General features: G+C 42.6%; 1 protein-coding gene across 1 annotated transcript; it reads right to left on the bottom strand.

Annotated features, from left to right (window-relative positions):
• Positions 1-12,692: 12,692 nt before the first annotated feature.
• Positions 12,693-13,262, bottom strand: LOC137816480 (uncharacterized). The gene is made up of 2 exons (XM_068619633.1): positions 13,172-13,262; positions 12,693-13,036 (listed from the first exon to the last, which is right to left on the bottom strand). Exons 1-2 carry the CDS (start codon positions 13,260-13,262, stop codon positions 12,693-12,695), a joined length of 435 nt encoding a protein of 144 aa, XP_068475734.1.
• Positions 13,263-15,618: the final 2,356 nt, after the last annotated feature.

Here is a 15,618-nt window from a genome sequence, read left to right as displayed (position 1 = left end):
CGGTTGACCGGGATGTCTTCGTGCGCGACCTCAACCGTCAGCTAGGGACTCCTTCCCACTGGTTGCCTGTGGATTCCTGCAAAAGAGAGGACAAAAGGGCGCCCTAGCGGCCGTGTGCACTCCGACGCTCAAGTCAGCCAGCAAGAAACACCAAAAACACTGTCCACCTACGTGTCTGAGCATCGCGTATGGCACTCTGAAGGTGGTAAAAGAACTGTGTATACGTGTGTGTTGTCTCTTTCAGGCAAAAATATTCCCCAGTCACTTGTACGTGACCTTGAAGCACGAGCAAGCAACTAGAGAGTTCTCTGGTAAATTTGCCGAAAGTTCCAACCCTTTTTCCAACATTCTCCGCGCTATTTAAACTACCCCAGCATTTAAAGCGCCTTAAAGCGCTTTTAATCACAAACGTAACGCACTCATTAAAGCGTTTAATTAGAAAACGTAGCGCATTTAAGACGTTGAAACGCTCGGGAGCCATTATAGTACCCGAATGTTCGAAAGGGAAACTGTATTGAATGACTCTTAATTACCTGGCACCTGACTAAAGGGTGTTTCCATTCTGACATGGCTGTTGTACACGAGGAGTGATGAGAATCAAATAAAGGAGGCTTTTATTAATGGAGGAAGAGGACATCCACCCTCACATTTGAAGTTCTTCCTTCTAGTCTTCTCAAATTAAAAGAAGAAATAAAATAAAGATGAGGCCCAAGCCCAAAGCCCAAGCCCAAGCCCAAGAAGGCCAAAGCCCAAAGAGCCCAAGTCCATCCCATGAGGGGCAAGGCCAAGCTTTGAAATACTCTTGTATAGTTTTAGGAGGTTTGGTTATTAAATAAAGGTGTGTGAAAATGTAAAATAAAGTCACATTGTCCATGTGACTTAGGAGAGTGGTGTAGGTGTAGTTTTTGGGAGGTGTCATAGTAGAAAAAGGTCACACCTCCCATGTGACTTGTTTTTGGTGGGAATTTCAAATGAGTTTATTTGAAATTTCCCACCTATTTTTCAGCACCTTAGGCTATAAATAGAGGTGCTTCCTTTGTAAAATTCAGCATGATGTGATTCCAATAGCCACATAGAACAAGATTCTTGACACTTTGAGGAATCACCTTGAGCTGGAAAATGTAGAGGCACTTTCTTAGAAGTTGGATCATAGTTCTAAGATCAAGAACTCACCAAAACAAGTACCAAATCCCAAACTCATTTGGATGAACCAAATATTGTCAAATTGAATCAACAAAGGAGAAGGAAAAGAACAAACCGAACAGAATTGAACTTCAAAACAAAAGAACCGAACAGAATTTAAAAACTAAACAGAAAATAGGTGCTGGAAAATTAAAGGAACCGAAACAAAAACAACTCAAAACTCAAGGCAATAAGAACAAATTGAAGAAGAAGAAAGGAAGGAGAAGAGAATGCTCATGAAGATGGAGGAATGGTTGGATGATCACGCCACTAGAAGAATGGATGCTCCTAGATGAGTGTGGAAGCCGCCACTTGAGGAAACCATGGTCCTTCAAGATAAGACTAGAGAAGAAGCTCAAAGCTCTCCAAATGCTCACTCCAATTTTGAGTATAGTTTCTTTAGATAAAATTCAAATCTGAATTTTACAAAGGAAGCACCTCTATTTATAGCCTAAGGTGCTGAAAAATAGGTGGGAAATTTCAAATAAACTCATTTGAAATTCCCACCAAAAACAAGTCACATGGGAGGTGTGACCTTTTTCTACTATGACACCTCCCAAAAACTACACCTACACCACTCTCCTAAGTCACATGGACAATGTGACTTTATTTTACATTTTCACACACCTTTATTTAATAACCAAACCTCCTAAAACTATACAAGAGTATTTCAAAGCTTGGCCTTGCCCCTCATGGGATGGACTTGGGCTCTTTGGGCTTTGGCCTTCTTGGGCTTGGGCTTGGGCTTTGGGCTTGGGCCTCATCTTTATTTTATTTCTTCTTTTAATTTTGAGAAGACTAGAAGGAAGAACTTCAAATGTGAGGGTGGATGTCCTCTTCCTCCATTAATAAAAGCCTCCTTTATTTGATTCTCATCATACTCCTCGAGTTGGAGAGAATTCGTCCACGAATTCTGAATCCCTGCATATAACAAAGTCAGTTTAGTTTTACAATTAAAAGTGGAAGAAAAATGTAAACATGACTTATCTTTTGTAAACAATTGGATTTCAGAAAAGGAGGTTCTATAAATCGACCAAGTTGGAAAAATTTGTTTGGGAATGATGATATCTTTTGGGAAAAGGCATCTTAAATGGTGAAAACCATTAGGAGGTATGAATCATCCCTAACACTTTTTAACCAAGATGGTGTTGAAATAGAAACCTTGGGTAATGAAAAAGATAAGGAAGGAAAACACCTTGGAGGTGAAAGGAGAAGACTCATGTCAACTTGTTCTTCTTTGTCTTTTTTATTTTGACTTGTGGGAAGTGGGTGAGTTAGGTCTTGTGTTACCTTGTTTATCTTTAAGATTTGCTTTTGTGGACAATGAAGAGCTATGTGCCCAAAACCTAAACATTTAAAACATTTGATATTTGAAGTTTTGGTAGGTGACTTAGGAGTAGAAAGATTTGTAGTAGAAACTTTGTTTGGAAACATGGTTTGTTTGGAAAAATTGGAAGGACAATTTTGAGTAGACATTTTGTTGGCATCCTTCCTAGAAGAGTTGTAGAAATTATAATCATGAGTATTTTTGAAAGTTGTTTTCAAAAGATAGGATTCTACCTTGATGGCTTGGCGAAACACTTTCTTTAAAGAAGAGTACTCATTTAATTCTACAATTTCTCTAATATCTCTTCTCAAACCACGTACAAACCATTTTAGCTTTGACTCTTCATTAGCATGCATATTCATTTTAGTCAAAGTTGTTTCAAAATCTTTAATGTATTCTTCTACCATCCTATGTCCTTGAGGAAGCCTTTGGAACTTCAACAAGTGTTCCTTCCTAGAAGGAGGAACAAACCTCGCGCGCATACACTCTTTCAAAGCATTCCAAGAAACCACGGGAGGTTTCTTGCGATATATAATGTCCATTACAATTTTATGCCACCATTCTTTGGCATAGCCCAAAAAGGATAAAGAAACTATTCTAAGTTTTTGGTCATCTTGGACCTTATACACATGAAAATAATGATCAACCTTAGTCTCCCATTCTAAATACACATTAGGATCACTATCACCATTAAAACTAGGGACTTTTTTACAAGCAATGTTGAACACTTGGTGATATCTTTGGTCACGGTTATAGCTCTCTTCATGAGAATGATGGTGATGCCTCCTTCTTCTATGTTCTTCTTCACCAAGGACTGAAGCTTTGGAAGGAGAATGCTGTTTGTAAGATGCACCACTTGAATAGCCAGCCATTTTGCAAATAAAAAACAGCAAACACACAAAAACAGCAAACAAGTTAAGAAACAAAATTAGCAAAAACAGTGAGCTTGGCAATGAAACTGCCGAAGTGAAATGAGGCTGAAAAAAGAGATCACTCTCAAAGAAATAATGTTCTTGCACCAATCTGATCTTGAGGCCTTGAAATCCTCAAATGAAATATGTCAAAGCAAGCACACCAATCTTAAGAGCAAACCACCACAAAACCAAAGAAACAATAAAGACAAACAAGAAAAGGTATAAGCAAGGAAAAGGTAATTGCAAAAGGAATACTATATGTAAGACAAACTCAAAGAGTAAGAATGAAAGACAATCAAGAAAATAAAGAACTCAATGAGAAAAGTAGGCACACAAAAGAATACCTAAGGAAAAGCACTAGAGTAGATGAAGAAAACAAAAAAATTTAGCTACTGGAAATTTTTTTTAATGCAAACTGTGTTTGATATTCACTGATTTAACTGGAACGTTGTAGAGCGAACTGGATTATGAAATTTATACCACAGAAACTTCAAGATGTTAACTCAAAAATGTCACTGGAATCAATTAAAAACAGTAAGCCAATTGAGAGAAATAAATTTTTTAAAATCACTGCCAGATTACCGTATTTTTTTCGGCAGGAATGTACACTTTTTTTATTTTATTTATCATTTTTTGTGTACTTCATATTTTTGAATGATTCTTTTTTCTATTCTTTTCTAACACTTTGAATATCTCAAATCCAGAATTTCAGAATTTTACAGTACGTAAATCAGTTGCAATAAGGAAAAACAGTAAGCACTCTTTTCAGAACAGAGGAATCCTAATAGGAATAAAAAACAGAATGATGAACTAGCAAAGACATAATATAAAATGATGTAGTGGAACTTGTATAGGTCTAGAATACAAGTATGAACTCAATTCTAAAAGAAAATGCACAAAGGATCAACATCAATTCAGAAAATTATATGACACCAAAGCAAGAAACAATCAAACAATAAAAGTACTACTAGAAGTAATGACATATATGGAATAACATGACTAAGACAAAACTTGACATGATTCAAAAATTAAAAGACACAACACAAATTGTAACAAGTGAAAGGAAGCTTAAGGTATACTCTAGGAAGGATAATGCCATACCAAAAGAGCAACCATACTCATAAGAATTATGAGTGCCATAAACCTTTCCACAAACACTTGGAGCAAAAGAAAAACAGCAAGAATACTCAATTAAAATTCTAAAACAGCAACTTAAATTGCAAGAAAAATTAAAGAGCTCTTGAAATAAAGTGCACACAACTCAACAATTAAACAAGAATGAACCTAAGACTCATGATACCACATGATGTGAATCAACAAAGGAATTATAAAAGAGGAGACCGAACAGAATTGAACTTCAAAACAAAAGAACCGAACAGAATTTAAAAACTAAACAGAAAATAGGTGCTGGAAAATTAAAGGAACCGAAACAAAAACAACTCAAAACTCAAGGCAATAAGAACAAATTGAAGAAGAAGAAAGGAAGGAGAAGAGAATGCTCATGAAGATGGAGGAATGGTTGGATGATCACGCCACTAGAAGAATGGATGCTCCTAGATGAGTGTGGAAGCCGCCACTTGAGGAAACCATGGTCCTTCAAGATAAGACTAGAGAAGAAGCTCAAAGCTCTCCAAATGCTCACTCCAATTTTGAGTATAGTTTCTTTAGATAAAATTCAAATCTGAATTTTACAAAGGAAGCACCTCTATTTATAGCCTAAGGTGCTGAAAAATAGGTGGGAAATTTCAAATAAACTCATTTGAAATTCCCACCAAAAACAAGTCACATGGGAGGTGTGACCTTTTTCTACTATGACACCTCCCAAAACTACACCTACACCACTCTCCTAAGTCACATGGACAATGTGACTTTATTTTACATTTTCACACACCTTTATTTAATAACCAAACCTCCTAAAACTATACAAGAGTATTTCAAAGCTTGGCCTTGCCCCTCATGGGATGGACTTGGGCTCTTTGGGCTTTGGCCTTCTTGGGCTTGGGCTTGGGCTTTGGGCTTGGGCCTCATCTTTATTTTATTTCTTCTTTTAATTTTGAGAAGACTAGAAGGAAGAACTTCAAATGTGAGGGTGGATGTCCTCTTCCTCCATTAATAAAAGCCTCCTTTATTTGATTCTCATCAAGGAGGGCCTCACGACGCCGTGACCCCATCTGGGGGCGTTTCTGCCCATCTGGGGACGTTTCTGCGTGTGAGTCCTCCTGCTGGGAGTGCTACTGCGCTAGGGGTGACTTTTTGGGTGCCAACTCATGCCCCCAAGTATCTAGTCACTTACTTTGAGAGCGTATCTGCCTTCCTTTTGTACCCTGCACCCGGTTGCCCTGGGCGTGACTTTCCTCTTGAGTCGTATCTGCCCCACGGGCGTCTCTGGGGCGGCAGGAGCACTTCACGAGTCAGGCTGCCCTTCACTGGTACTATTACTATGGCCTTGAAGCCAACTTTTCCTTCTCTTTATCGCTGCCCCGTGCTATTGGGACCTAAGGCCTTCCCACGGCGTCGCTCCCTCCATGGTCTTTCCTACCCATGGGTATCGGGGAACCACACCGTGATTGCCTTACTTTAGCACTGTTTGATCTGGCGACGCCCTGGTTGGGCGACGCCTTCACCTAGGCGACGCCTTGCCTTGGCGACGCTTCCTCTTGGCGTCTCTCCAGCCAGGCGACGCCTTGCGTTGACTTTGACTCTCCAGCCGTTGACTTTGACCTTGATTTAGTCAACGCCCAGATACGGGACGGTACATTTTTTAATCCAAAAGGCATAACTCGGTAGCAAAAATTTGTTGTTTCAGTAGTAAATTTTGTCTTCGGTATGTCGGCATTGTTCATAGGTATTTGATTATAGCCATAATATGCATCAAGAAATCTTAACATAGCTTGTCTAGAAGTTCCATTAACTAAACAAAGTATGCTTAGAAAAGGATAAGAATCCTTTAGGCATGCTTTATTCAAATTCGTGTATTCGTACACATTCTCCATTTTCCATTTGATTTCTTTACTAGCACCACGTTTGCCAACCCGTTCTATACTTTATATTTTCAATGAAACCTGCATGAAAAAAATATTTCATTTCTTTAAACGTCACCATTCTCTTCTCCTCCTACAACCTTCTTCTCTTCTGCACCGCAATTTTTGGTAACCGCCATATTGACAACTTATGTCTGATTACAGCCGGATGAATGCCCAACATGTCAATAGCACTCAAAGTAAACAAGTCTTTATTTTTTTGCAAGAATTTTATCAACACTCCCATCTCTTCTTTCAGAACTGAACTTCCTATATATGTATAATGATTTTCGTCATCCAATCTACACATTATTGTTTTTTCTTTCGGTTTCATCCTTTCTTCATTAAATTTGGGATGAAGATCTGTAATTGCTACCATCATTCCCCTGTCGATACTCCCCTTACATCTACTCAATGCTGGTACCACTTTAAGGCTTGCTAGATAACACTCTTTGGCTGGACATTGGTCCATATAAATTGTTGCTACTACTTTTTTGCTTGTTGGAAACTTCATTGCTAAGCGAGACACTGACACAATGGCCCCAATTTTGTTAAAGGATGGTATTCCCAATAAGACATTATAAGACGTTTTAGCTTCTACCACCAAAATCGAACATCAATAACCTGAGTCAAACTTCTGGTTCCAAATCTTGTCTTCAAATCAACGTATCCCCTCGTACTTACCCTTTCTCCTGAGAAACCAATTATGTGTTCATAGTGTGGTTGAATATCATCTTCTGATAACTTCAACTTCGAAAAGGTATCCCAATACAAAATATCAACAGATCTCCCCTGATCAACTAGCGTCTTCATCACCACAAAGTCTGCTACTTCAATTGTAATTACCATTGGATCACCTTGATTAGGATCAATATTTTGGAAATCCATATTAGTAAATGTTAATTGTGGAATACTTCTTTTCTAAATCGAATGGATTTTTCTAGATGACATTACATGCTATTGAACTCAAAGCTTTGATGTCTCCAAATCCATGAAGATTGCTTGAAGACTAGGTTGCTGCTTATGGGCATGGGTTCTGGTTAGATTAGAATTTGTGAATCCACTCCTAGCTTAATCCAAAACTGAATCAATCAAAGTTATTTCAAAATAAAAGTGTTTTTCAAAGTAGTGAAAAACAACCTGTTGATTTATCATTTCAATCAGTTGTTTTACACTTGGTAGTTTTGGAAAGGATTTGAAAAAGCTGAAATTGACTGACCTCACAATCAAGGTCAATTCAATAGGTTGAATCGAGCTTTTAATGATTATTTTTTAAAATCTTAACAAAATTGGCCAAGTCTGGTAATTTTGTTTTCCATGCTTCGAAACTGTTTTGGCCCCTGATTGAAAGTCTAAAACAACTATTTTTAGGCTATATAATTGGTGTTTACATCTCTGATATTAAGAGATATCAGATTATCGAAAAGATTAAATTTTTTTTGAAGATTGCAAGAATGTTTTAGGCTTTGCTTTGGTTAAGGGTGGAATAGGAATTGCTGTAATCCTTTTGTATCAGGTGTGATCTTTCCTATTCTTACTTGAATTTCAGTTCATATTTGTTAAACTTGTAAGGTACTAGTGTCTACAGTTAGAGGGTATTCTGACTTTTAATGTTTGTGTTTCAAAAAGTGAGTGCTTTTGAGGGATTCAAGATCACCTCTTTAGTGTTTGTGTTGTGTAATCCGTTGTTGATTACCTAGTGGAATACCCAGGGGTTTTTAGGGATTGAATACCTAGTTAAAATTCAATTTTAACTAAAATTGACATGCATGGAAGTGAGGAGTCCAAAATTGCTAGATTTGTAAGTGGATTGAGAAGGGAAATCCAAGATACGGTAAAAATTTATGAGTATTCATCATTAGAAAAATTGGTTCACCTTGGCATCAAGGTTGAATCCCAACTTTCAAAGGAAACTCATTTCAAAAACTCTCATAATGATGGCTACTACCAATCATCTTGGAAAAACAAAAACAAATCTTCTTCCAAAACTTTTTCTTCAAATGTTGAGAAAGATTCCGCTTACCATCCTAGACGTTCTAAACACTCCACTTCTACACCTAAGTCACCTACCAAAACCTCAAGTAAAAGTGTTTTATATGTTTAGGTTTTGGGCATATTGCATCCGATTGCCCTTCTAAGAGAAATATAATGGTTAAAGGGGGGGGGGGGGGGTTGTCTTGAGTCATTGTTCCGGCCGGTTGACCGGGATCGTCTTTGCGTGTGGCTTGTCCTTGCGAGCTAGGGCACCTTCGTTTGCTCCGTCAAAGACACCTGAAAAGAGAAGTGAACAAAGGGGCGCCTCGCGGCCGTTTGAACTCCGACGATCAAGTCAGCTTGCGAGAAACATAAAAAAACTGCACTGAATGACTAAAACTGCGTAACTCGAACTGTGTTGCCCTAATTGTCTTGTGCTTACTGTGAGTGAGCCGCGAAGACAACTAGGGTTTCCTCTGTGTATCTCTGTGTATTAGGTTAAAACTCGGTCCCTGTTCAAATGTCCCAAGGTCCCTTTTATACACCTATAATCTTTAAAGCGCGTTAAAGCGCATTGAAGGCGTTTAAAAACATTCCTTGGAACATTCGAATCTTAACTGAATTAACGCGTACCTTGGCAAACTTTCCCTTTAACTTTTAATGAGCACGTGGGTATTGCCACGTACCCTTTTGACTCGATCGTTTATTTTGTGCAGAGGGTCCTACAACGCCGCCACCCGACTTAGGGTTATTTCATCATGTGAGCCCTCTTTTCTGCGAAATGCTTCTGGCACGTGGGTTGACTTTCTGGGTGGCAACTCATGCGTAATCACTAGTCACTCGCCCGGGGGTGTATCTACCTTTCTCTCGTACCAGGCACGTGGATCTCCCCTGGTCATGGCCCTCTCTTGGGTCGTATCTGCCCCAGGGTTTCCCAGCAGTGGCGTGGGTACTTCACGAGTCAGGATACTCCCTACTGGTGCTAGAACTTAGGGCCTTGAAGCCACCTTTCTCTTCTCCTTGTCACTATTCTGAACTGTCAAGGCCCGAAGCCTCCTTGCGATGTCTTAGCTTGGCGATGCTTTAACTTGGCGGTACCCTTGCTTGGCGATGCCTCTCTTGGGCGATGCCTATCTTGGGCGATGCCACTCTTGGGCGACGCCTCTCTTGGTCGACGCCTCACTTAGGCGATGCCTCAGCAAGGCGATGACTCGAGCGGTGAACCTATTGACTTTCTTCCATGGGTCCCTGGAGGGGTTCCACCATGTGTTGACTTTGACCTTTGGTCAACGCCCGGGGACGGGACGGTACAGTCATGATAACTCACAAAGGTCTAGGTCCCCTACCTCTTATAGATCCCCAAGTAAGGAACAAAGTGAAATTCCATGTAAATGAGACTTATTAGTAGTGAGGCACATGCTAGGCCAAGTTTTAAAGCCTGTTCATGAAAGTCAAAGGGAAAACATTTTCCACACTAGGTGCTTTATTAATGATAAGTTGTGTTCCTTAATTGTGGATGGGGGAAGTTGTGAAATGTGGCAAGCACATAGTGGAAGAAAAACTTGGATTACCTACCATCTCTCATGCAAAGCCCTATAGACTTTAATGGTTAAATGAAGAGGGAAAATAATAGTGAAACAGCAAGTCCTCATAGCCTTTTCTATTGGAAAGTATAAAGATAAGGTTTTATGTGATGTTGTGCCAATGGAAGAATATAGTATGTCACTTTGGCGTGCCGAGGCGTCTTGTTTCTGAGAACGGTACACAGTTCGCAAGCCAGCAATTGGGCAAGTTGTGTACAGAGGTCGGGATAAAGCAGGTGTTCGCATCGGTTGAGCACCCCCAGAAAAATTGGCAGGTGGAGTTTGCCAACAGAGTCCTGCTCAGAGGTATGAAGAGAAGGCTCAAGAAGCCTAAAGGGACCTGGGCGGAAGAGGTTCCTAGAATAGTGTGGGCTTACCACACCACGCCCCAGTCCACCACTGGAGAGACACCTTTCAGCTTGGTGTACAGGTCGGACGCGATGATCCCAGTAGAGATTCAGGAGAGCTCGCCATGCTTTCAAAGTTTCGTGGCCGAGGAGTCTAATGAAGAAAGAAGGGTGAACTTGGATCTGCTGGACGAGGTAAGAGAGGAGGCGAGGATCAAAACTGAAGCAGTAAAGAGAAGGGTGGAGCATAAGCACAGTTCTAACTTAAAGCCCCGACAGTTCCAAGTCGCTGACCTGGTAATGCGGAGGGCTCACCCATACCAGTTGGAGAACAAGCTGCCCCCCAAGGTGACCGAAGTCTTGGGAAATGGGGTGTACAGGCTTGAAACCTTGGAGGAAGGCCCCATTCCTCGTACTTGGAATGCAGCCAAACTCAAATTTTATTTCAGTTAAAAACTCTTGCATTGTACACAGTTTAAGGGGACACTCTTTTTCTCTTCTAAGGGTTTTTTTAACAAGGTCACCCTATAAAAATTACATTTCAAGTATTCTTGAGTTTTTTGTACAATGCAGGGGAGAACACCGCCCCTCTGGAGTTTAGACACCTCGAGGGGGAGTGGTAGCTTCTTTCAGGGCGCCTGCTCCTCGAACGTGGGCGCTAAGCGCGGATAGTACGGTTCAGTAAGACACGAACCCGTTTCCTTGATGTTTAGACACCTCGAGGAAAAGCGGCAGTGCCCTATGGTACGCCTCTCCTCGAGTGTGGGCATCGAGTGTGACTAGCAAAATTCGAATGGTGATGAATTGGTCGCCTTGGTGTTTAGACACCTTGAGAGGGGGTGGTAGTTTCCTTCGGGGCGCCTCCTCCCCAAGCGTGGGTACCAAGTGCACCTGTCGTCTTGGTGTTTAGACACCTCGTGGAGGGTGGCAACTCCCTTTGGGACGCCTCCTCCTCGAGCCTGGGCACCAAGTGCACCAGTCGTCTAGGTGTTTAGACACCTCGAGGGGGAGTGGCAGCCTCCTTCGGGACGCCTCCTCCTCGAGCGTGGGCACCAAGTACGAAATAGTAGGCTTCGGCCAGTTAAGTCCTCCTTTCCCTCAGAGCGAAGATGAGGCCAGAGATGCATCTTGAGGGTAGACACCTCAAGACCGCAAAGTGCAAGTAAGTATCGAGCAAAGAAGTTCCTTGTCCAAAGCAAGAAGTGGAGGCAAGGGCAGTCGAAGGTTCACGCATGCTCACATCCATCACAAGCCGTTAAGCAGTTAAAGGAAGAGGGCGAGAAGGCGTGCTTTAAAGTATCTCAAGGACGTCGTATGAGGTTAGCATCAGAGCGTTGTTAGTAAAAGCGGCAAGTTAAAGGCACAAGCAAAGATGTATAAAGCATGTAAATTAAGGTGCAAATTGTATTAATGATATGAATGTTCTTAAGGGTGCAGTTGTGAAGCCTAAGGTCTAAGTAGTTTCCTTCTGAGGACGCCTTGGCACAATCTGTCCATCAACATGTGGTTCACCGTAGCAAAAGGCGAAGTCTCCATCTCAAGATGTTTGCAAATAACCTAAGCAATGGCATCTTCAAACCTAGCAGCACAGGCGTCGGCAGCATCATCGAGGAGTTCTGCCTTGGCTTTCTCGAAGTCTTCAGCTTGTGCAGTTATCTCCTCCTTGGCTTTCATAAGGGCTTCAGCCTTCTCAATAAGCTCCTCCTTGGTCTTCTCGAGGGCTTCAACTTTTTCGGTAAGTTCAACCTCTACCTTACCCAAGTGCACCTCCCGCTCGATAGAGCGTTCCTCAAGAGCAGTCATTTTTGCCTTGTTGGCCGCAACCTCTTCTTGAAGTCCCACCACCTGGGCACAAAGTGGCACAACCTTGCCCAGCAAGGTGGTGTACTTTTGGCCTTCGTTGTGAAGCTTCTTGTTGGCCTCTAGCTCAGCTTTTCGAAGAATACCTAGCTCTTGGGTCAGTGCGGTTTCTCGAATGAAGAAACTTTGAGCTTGGTTGGCCAGTTGTTCTTTCACGAGCTTCAGTTCTTCTGCCAGGGCCTGTTGCTCCTTAGTCTTCATCTCAGCCTCGTGCGAAGAGGAGTTGGCACGAGCGAAGAATTCCCCAAGACTGAGAGCCAAACTCTCCTGCACTGCCTCGTCAGTGGAGCTCCCCATGGCCCCTTTTTGGTAACCTTTTAGAATCTGCTGAAGGACCAAGGGAAGCTCAGGGGCAGGGGCAGAGGCTGGCTTAGGTACACTCTCGGCCCCATCCTCGACTGCAAGAAGGTTATGAGGAGAGGAGGCGCTAGGGGGATTATCCTTGAGTGAGGCAGGGTGCCTAGCAGAAGAGGAGTGAAAGGTGGCTACTGCTGCGGCCTTGCGCCTTTTGAAGACGGGGCCCTCCATGGTGTCCTCCTCATCGTCCGAAGCAATGAGTACCACCCTTTTTTTTTCTCTAGGGGGGCTGGAGGTGGAGAAGCCTTGACCGTTGCCAAAGGAACTGCAGCAATAGGGGCTGGAGAAGCGGGAGCAGGAGTAGTTTGTGGAGAAGCAGGAGTGGGGATGGTTTGAGTGGAAGGTGGGATAGGAGCGGTCTGGGTGGCAGGTGAGGCAGGACGTACCAAGGCACTTGCCTTAGCAGTTGCGTCATCACGAATAGACAAAACCTCAGCCAACCTAGCCCGCTTCTCTGCGTTTAGCACCATGCCTGCACCAAAGAAAGAAGAGATAAGAACCAAGTAAACAAGGAGAATCAGAAAATTAGTACAAGTGTAGGTTAACTTATACATAAGAGCAATAAACAGAGTGGTATGTGAGGAAGATCAGGAGAAGATTCCTATACCAATGTAACTAGCAAGTCCAGTTGGGTTATACTCATTCTTTATAAGCTCTGTGGTGTTGAAGATCACCCCAGGCTGGCTAGAACTTGGCATACCTCGTGATCAGTTGAGGAGAGCTCATCCAAGGTCATGGCCTTCTTGAGTTTGAGCTTCCCCACCAAGTATAGTGGGAATCCATCAAGGGCAGTGCGGTCGTGCTCATAGTAGCACACCCTGAAAAAATTTCCTTTCAACCCTTTGTAGGACTGCTGGAATAGGCTAAGAATGACTCTCCTAGTCACCCCGCTAAAGCAAACCCAGAGGTTTTTCCTAGGGTTTTTGGCTTCGAAGAAGTGTAGGAAGACTTCTACTGAGGGGGTGACGTTTATCTCAGTTAAAAGCTCCCTCTCAAAGCTGTTGAAAGGGAGGCACTGCCTAATGCACTTGAAGACAGTTTGGTAGAAGAAAAAGAATGGTTCCCCGTCGTTGGCACAGTTATCTACGCAAAGAGGTTCACCCTCTACACAAGGGCGAACGGAGATGTAAGCATCACACTCCCTCCCGAATGCTCTACCCTTAAAATCGGTTTCACTGTCCAAGTGTGCCCTCTAGTCAACGAGAGAGGTGAGGGGGGAGTTTCAGCGAGGAGGTCGTCGAAAGCCCAGGGGTACAGGGGCCTATAGTTGACGCTAGGAGGAGGAGGGTTGGTAGTGACTTTTGTTCGCCCCATGATGAAAGAAAGCTAAGAAAAACAAGGAAAGGAAGAAACAAAGGTTCAGCAAGGTGAAAACTATGGTGTGAAACTAAAAAGCCCAGAAAACCCTATTCTCGTGAAAAACCCAGGAAACAGGGGAATGAAGAAGATGCAGAAGAAGATTCGAAACATGGAAATATAAACAATCCCAAGCAGTTATTAATGCGCAGAATCAGAAGTAAAGAGCGATCAATAGAGAAAAATCGTACGTTGATGATTGATGTGCGAAAGTTTCGGTTTTTTGTGAAGGAAGAAATCAGAGAGCTTGAGAAAGAAGATGAAAAGTGCAAGAAAGGTTTCAAGTGATGGAACAGTGCATGAAGCGCGCATTTTTGAAAGACTTAACATAAACTTGAGAAGCGCAAGCGATGTTAAGTCCCAGCCGCATGATTAAGCCACATGTACGTTGATTACAACATGAACAGGAAGGCATCACTTCAATGCACTGTGCACGTCCTATCACGGGAAGCCACGTAGGTCGGTAGGGCGAGGCCATAGTCTCTTCGCTGAACAAAGTTGACAGCTCGAGACTGGGGGGCTTGTGTACTGACCGATCGTCGGCCTCGGGCGTTGACCAAAGTCAACATGGTGGGACCCCGAAGGTAGGGTCCACTGGAAAGTACAGCAGGACAGGAAGGAGTCTTCTTAGGCTCACGGGTAAGGGTGGCCGAGGAGGGGGCGGCATCGAGGCAGGGCATGGAGTCCTCGGGCCTCGACACCTCAACAGTAAAGATGAACAAACAAGGTGGTTTTCAAGCCACACCCCAGTTACTAGTAGGAAGAGGCCTAGATAACGAGTAACCCATGCATGGGGTGTAGGGACGCGGTAGTACACACCACCGTTAAAAAGCCACTGGGACAGAGACGACTTGTGAGGGTCACGTTTCAGGGGTGATCTGCATGCACGGTACGTGAATAAGGCAGGGAACTCCCAGGGCGGATGACTCAGAGATTAGATGCATAAGTTGGCATCCAAGCAGTCATCCCGCGCAGTTGCACTACGGTAGGGTAGTCTTACACACTGGATGGCCCTAAGTCTGGGTGCTAGTGTCACTAAGATGCGCCTACAGAATGCTTAAGTCACAACTAAACAGAAGGGAAAGAACACTGAAAGGTATATAAGGGTGACAACAAATATAATCAGGTACGTTTTACGTGATAGAACACATTACGCTTTTATTAGTGCAAGTTATGCATTTTTTAGAGAAGAATAGAGTGAGAGAGAACACACAGTGATATCAGAGTTAGAGTTTGGTGTTCATTTCCCAAGAGACTAACTTGACCGTTGGAGTGCAAACGGCCAAGAGGGCGCCCTTTGTTTCTCTATATTTTCAGGTGATTCCATCAGAGGAAGGGAACGTAGGAGCGAAGGGTTCTTGGAAGCGAAGTCAACAGAAACGCACGAAGACGTTAGGTCAATCGGCGGGAAGAATTTTCATTGAGAGACAAAAGCTTTGAATGTTTACTTGAAAGGTTCTCTTAAAGAAATTCAAGTGTGCTTGTTCATTGTGTGCCTTGGTCAAGGATTGAGGTTCTGTCATTGTTGAACTGCAGAAAAGTGTTGTTGTTTTAGGTTTCTTGGATCTTCTTTTTAGGTGTTTTCTTTCCTTATTCATTCATGTGTAAATGTTGTTGTATAGACACTTCTTGATAGGGTTTCTTGGAGTGTTTTTGCTGCTGAAATAGAGTTTTTCAGCATTGTGTATGCCTTGTTCT

The sequence above is a fragment of the Phaseolus vulgaris genome, chromosome 10, assembly GCF_000499845.2.
Source record: "Phaseolus vulgaris cultivar G19833 chromosome 10, P. vulgaris v2.0, whole genome shotgun sequence".
Lineage (NCBI taxonomy): Eukaryota > Viridiplantae > Streptophyta > Magnoliopsida > Fabales > Fabaceae > Phaseolus > Phaseolus vulgaris.
This window is presented reverse-complemented; position numbering and strand designations above follow the sequence as displayed.

What these genes read in the sequence shown, in the direction of transcription:
- LOC137816480 (XM_068619633.1), bottom strand. Translation starts at nt 13,262, where the DNA reads ATGCCAAGTTCTAGCCAGCCTGGGGTGATCTTCAACACCACAGAGCTT. An exon ending in TGGACTTGCTAGTTACATTG is followed by an intron (nt 13,037 to 13,171) that starts GTATAGGAATCT and finishes TCTTTGGTGCAG; the next exon opens with GCATGGTGCTAAACGCAGAG.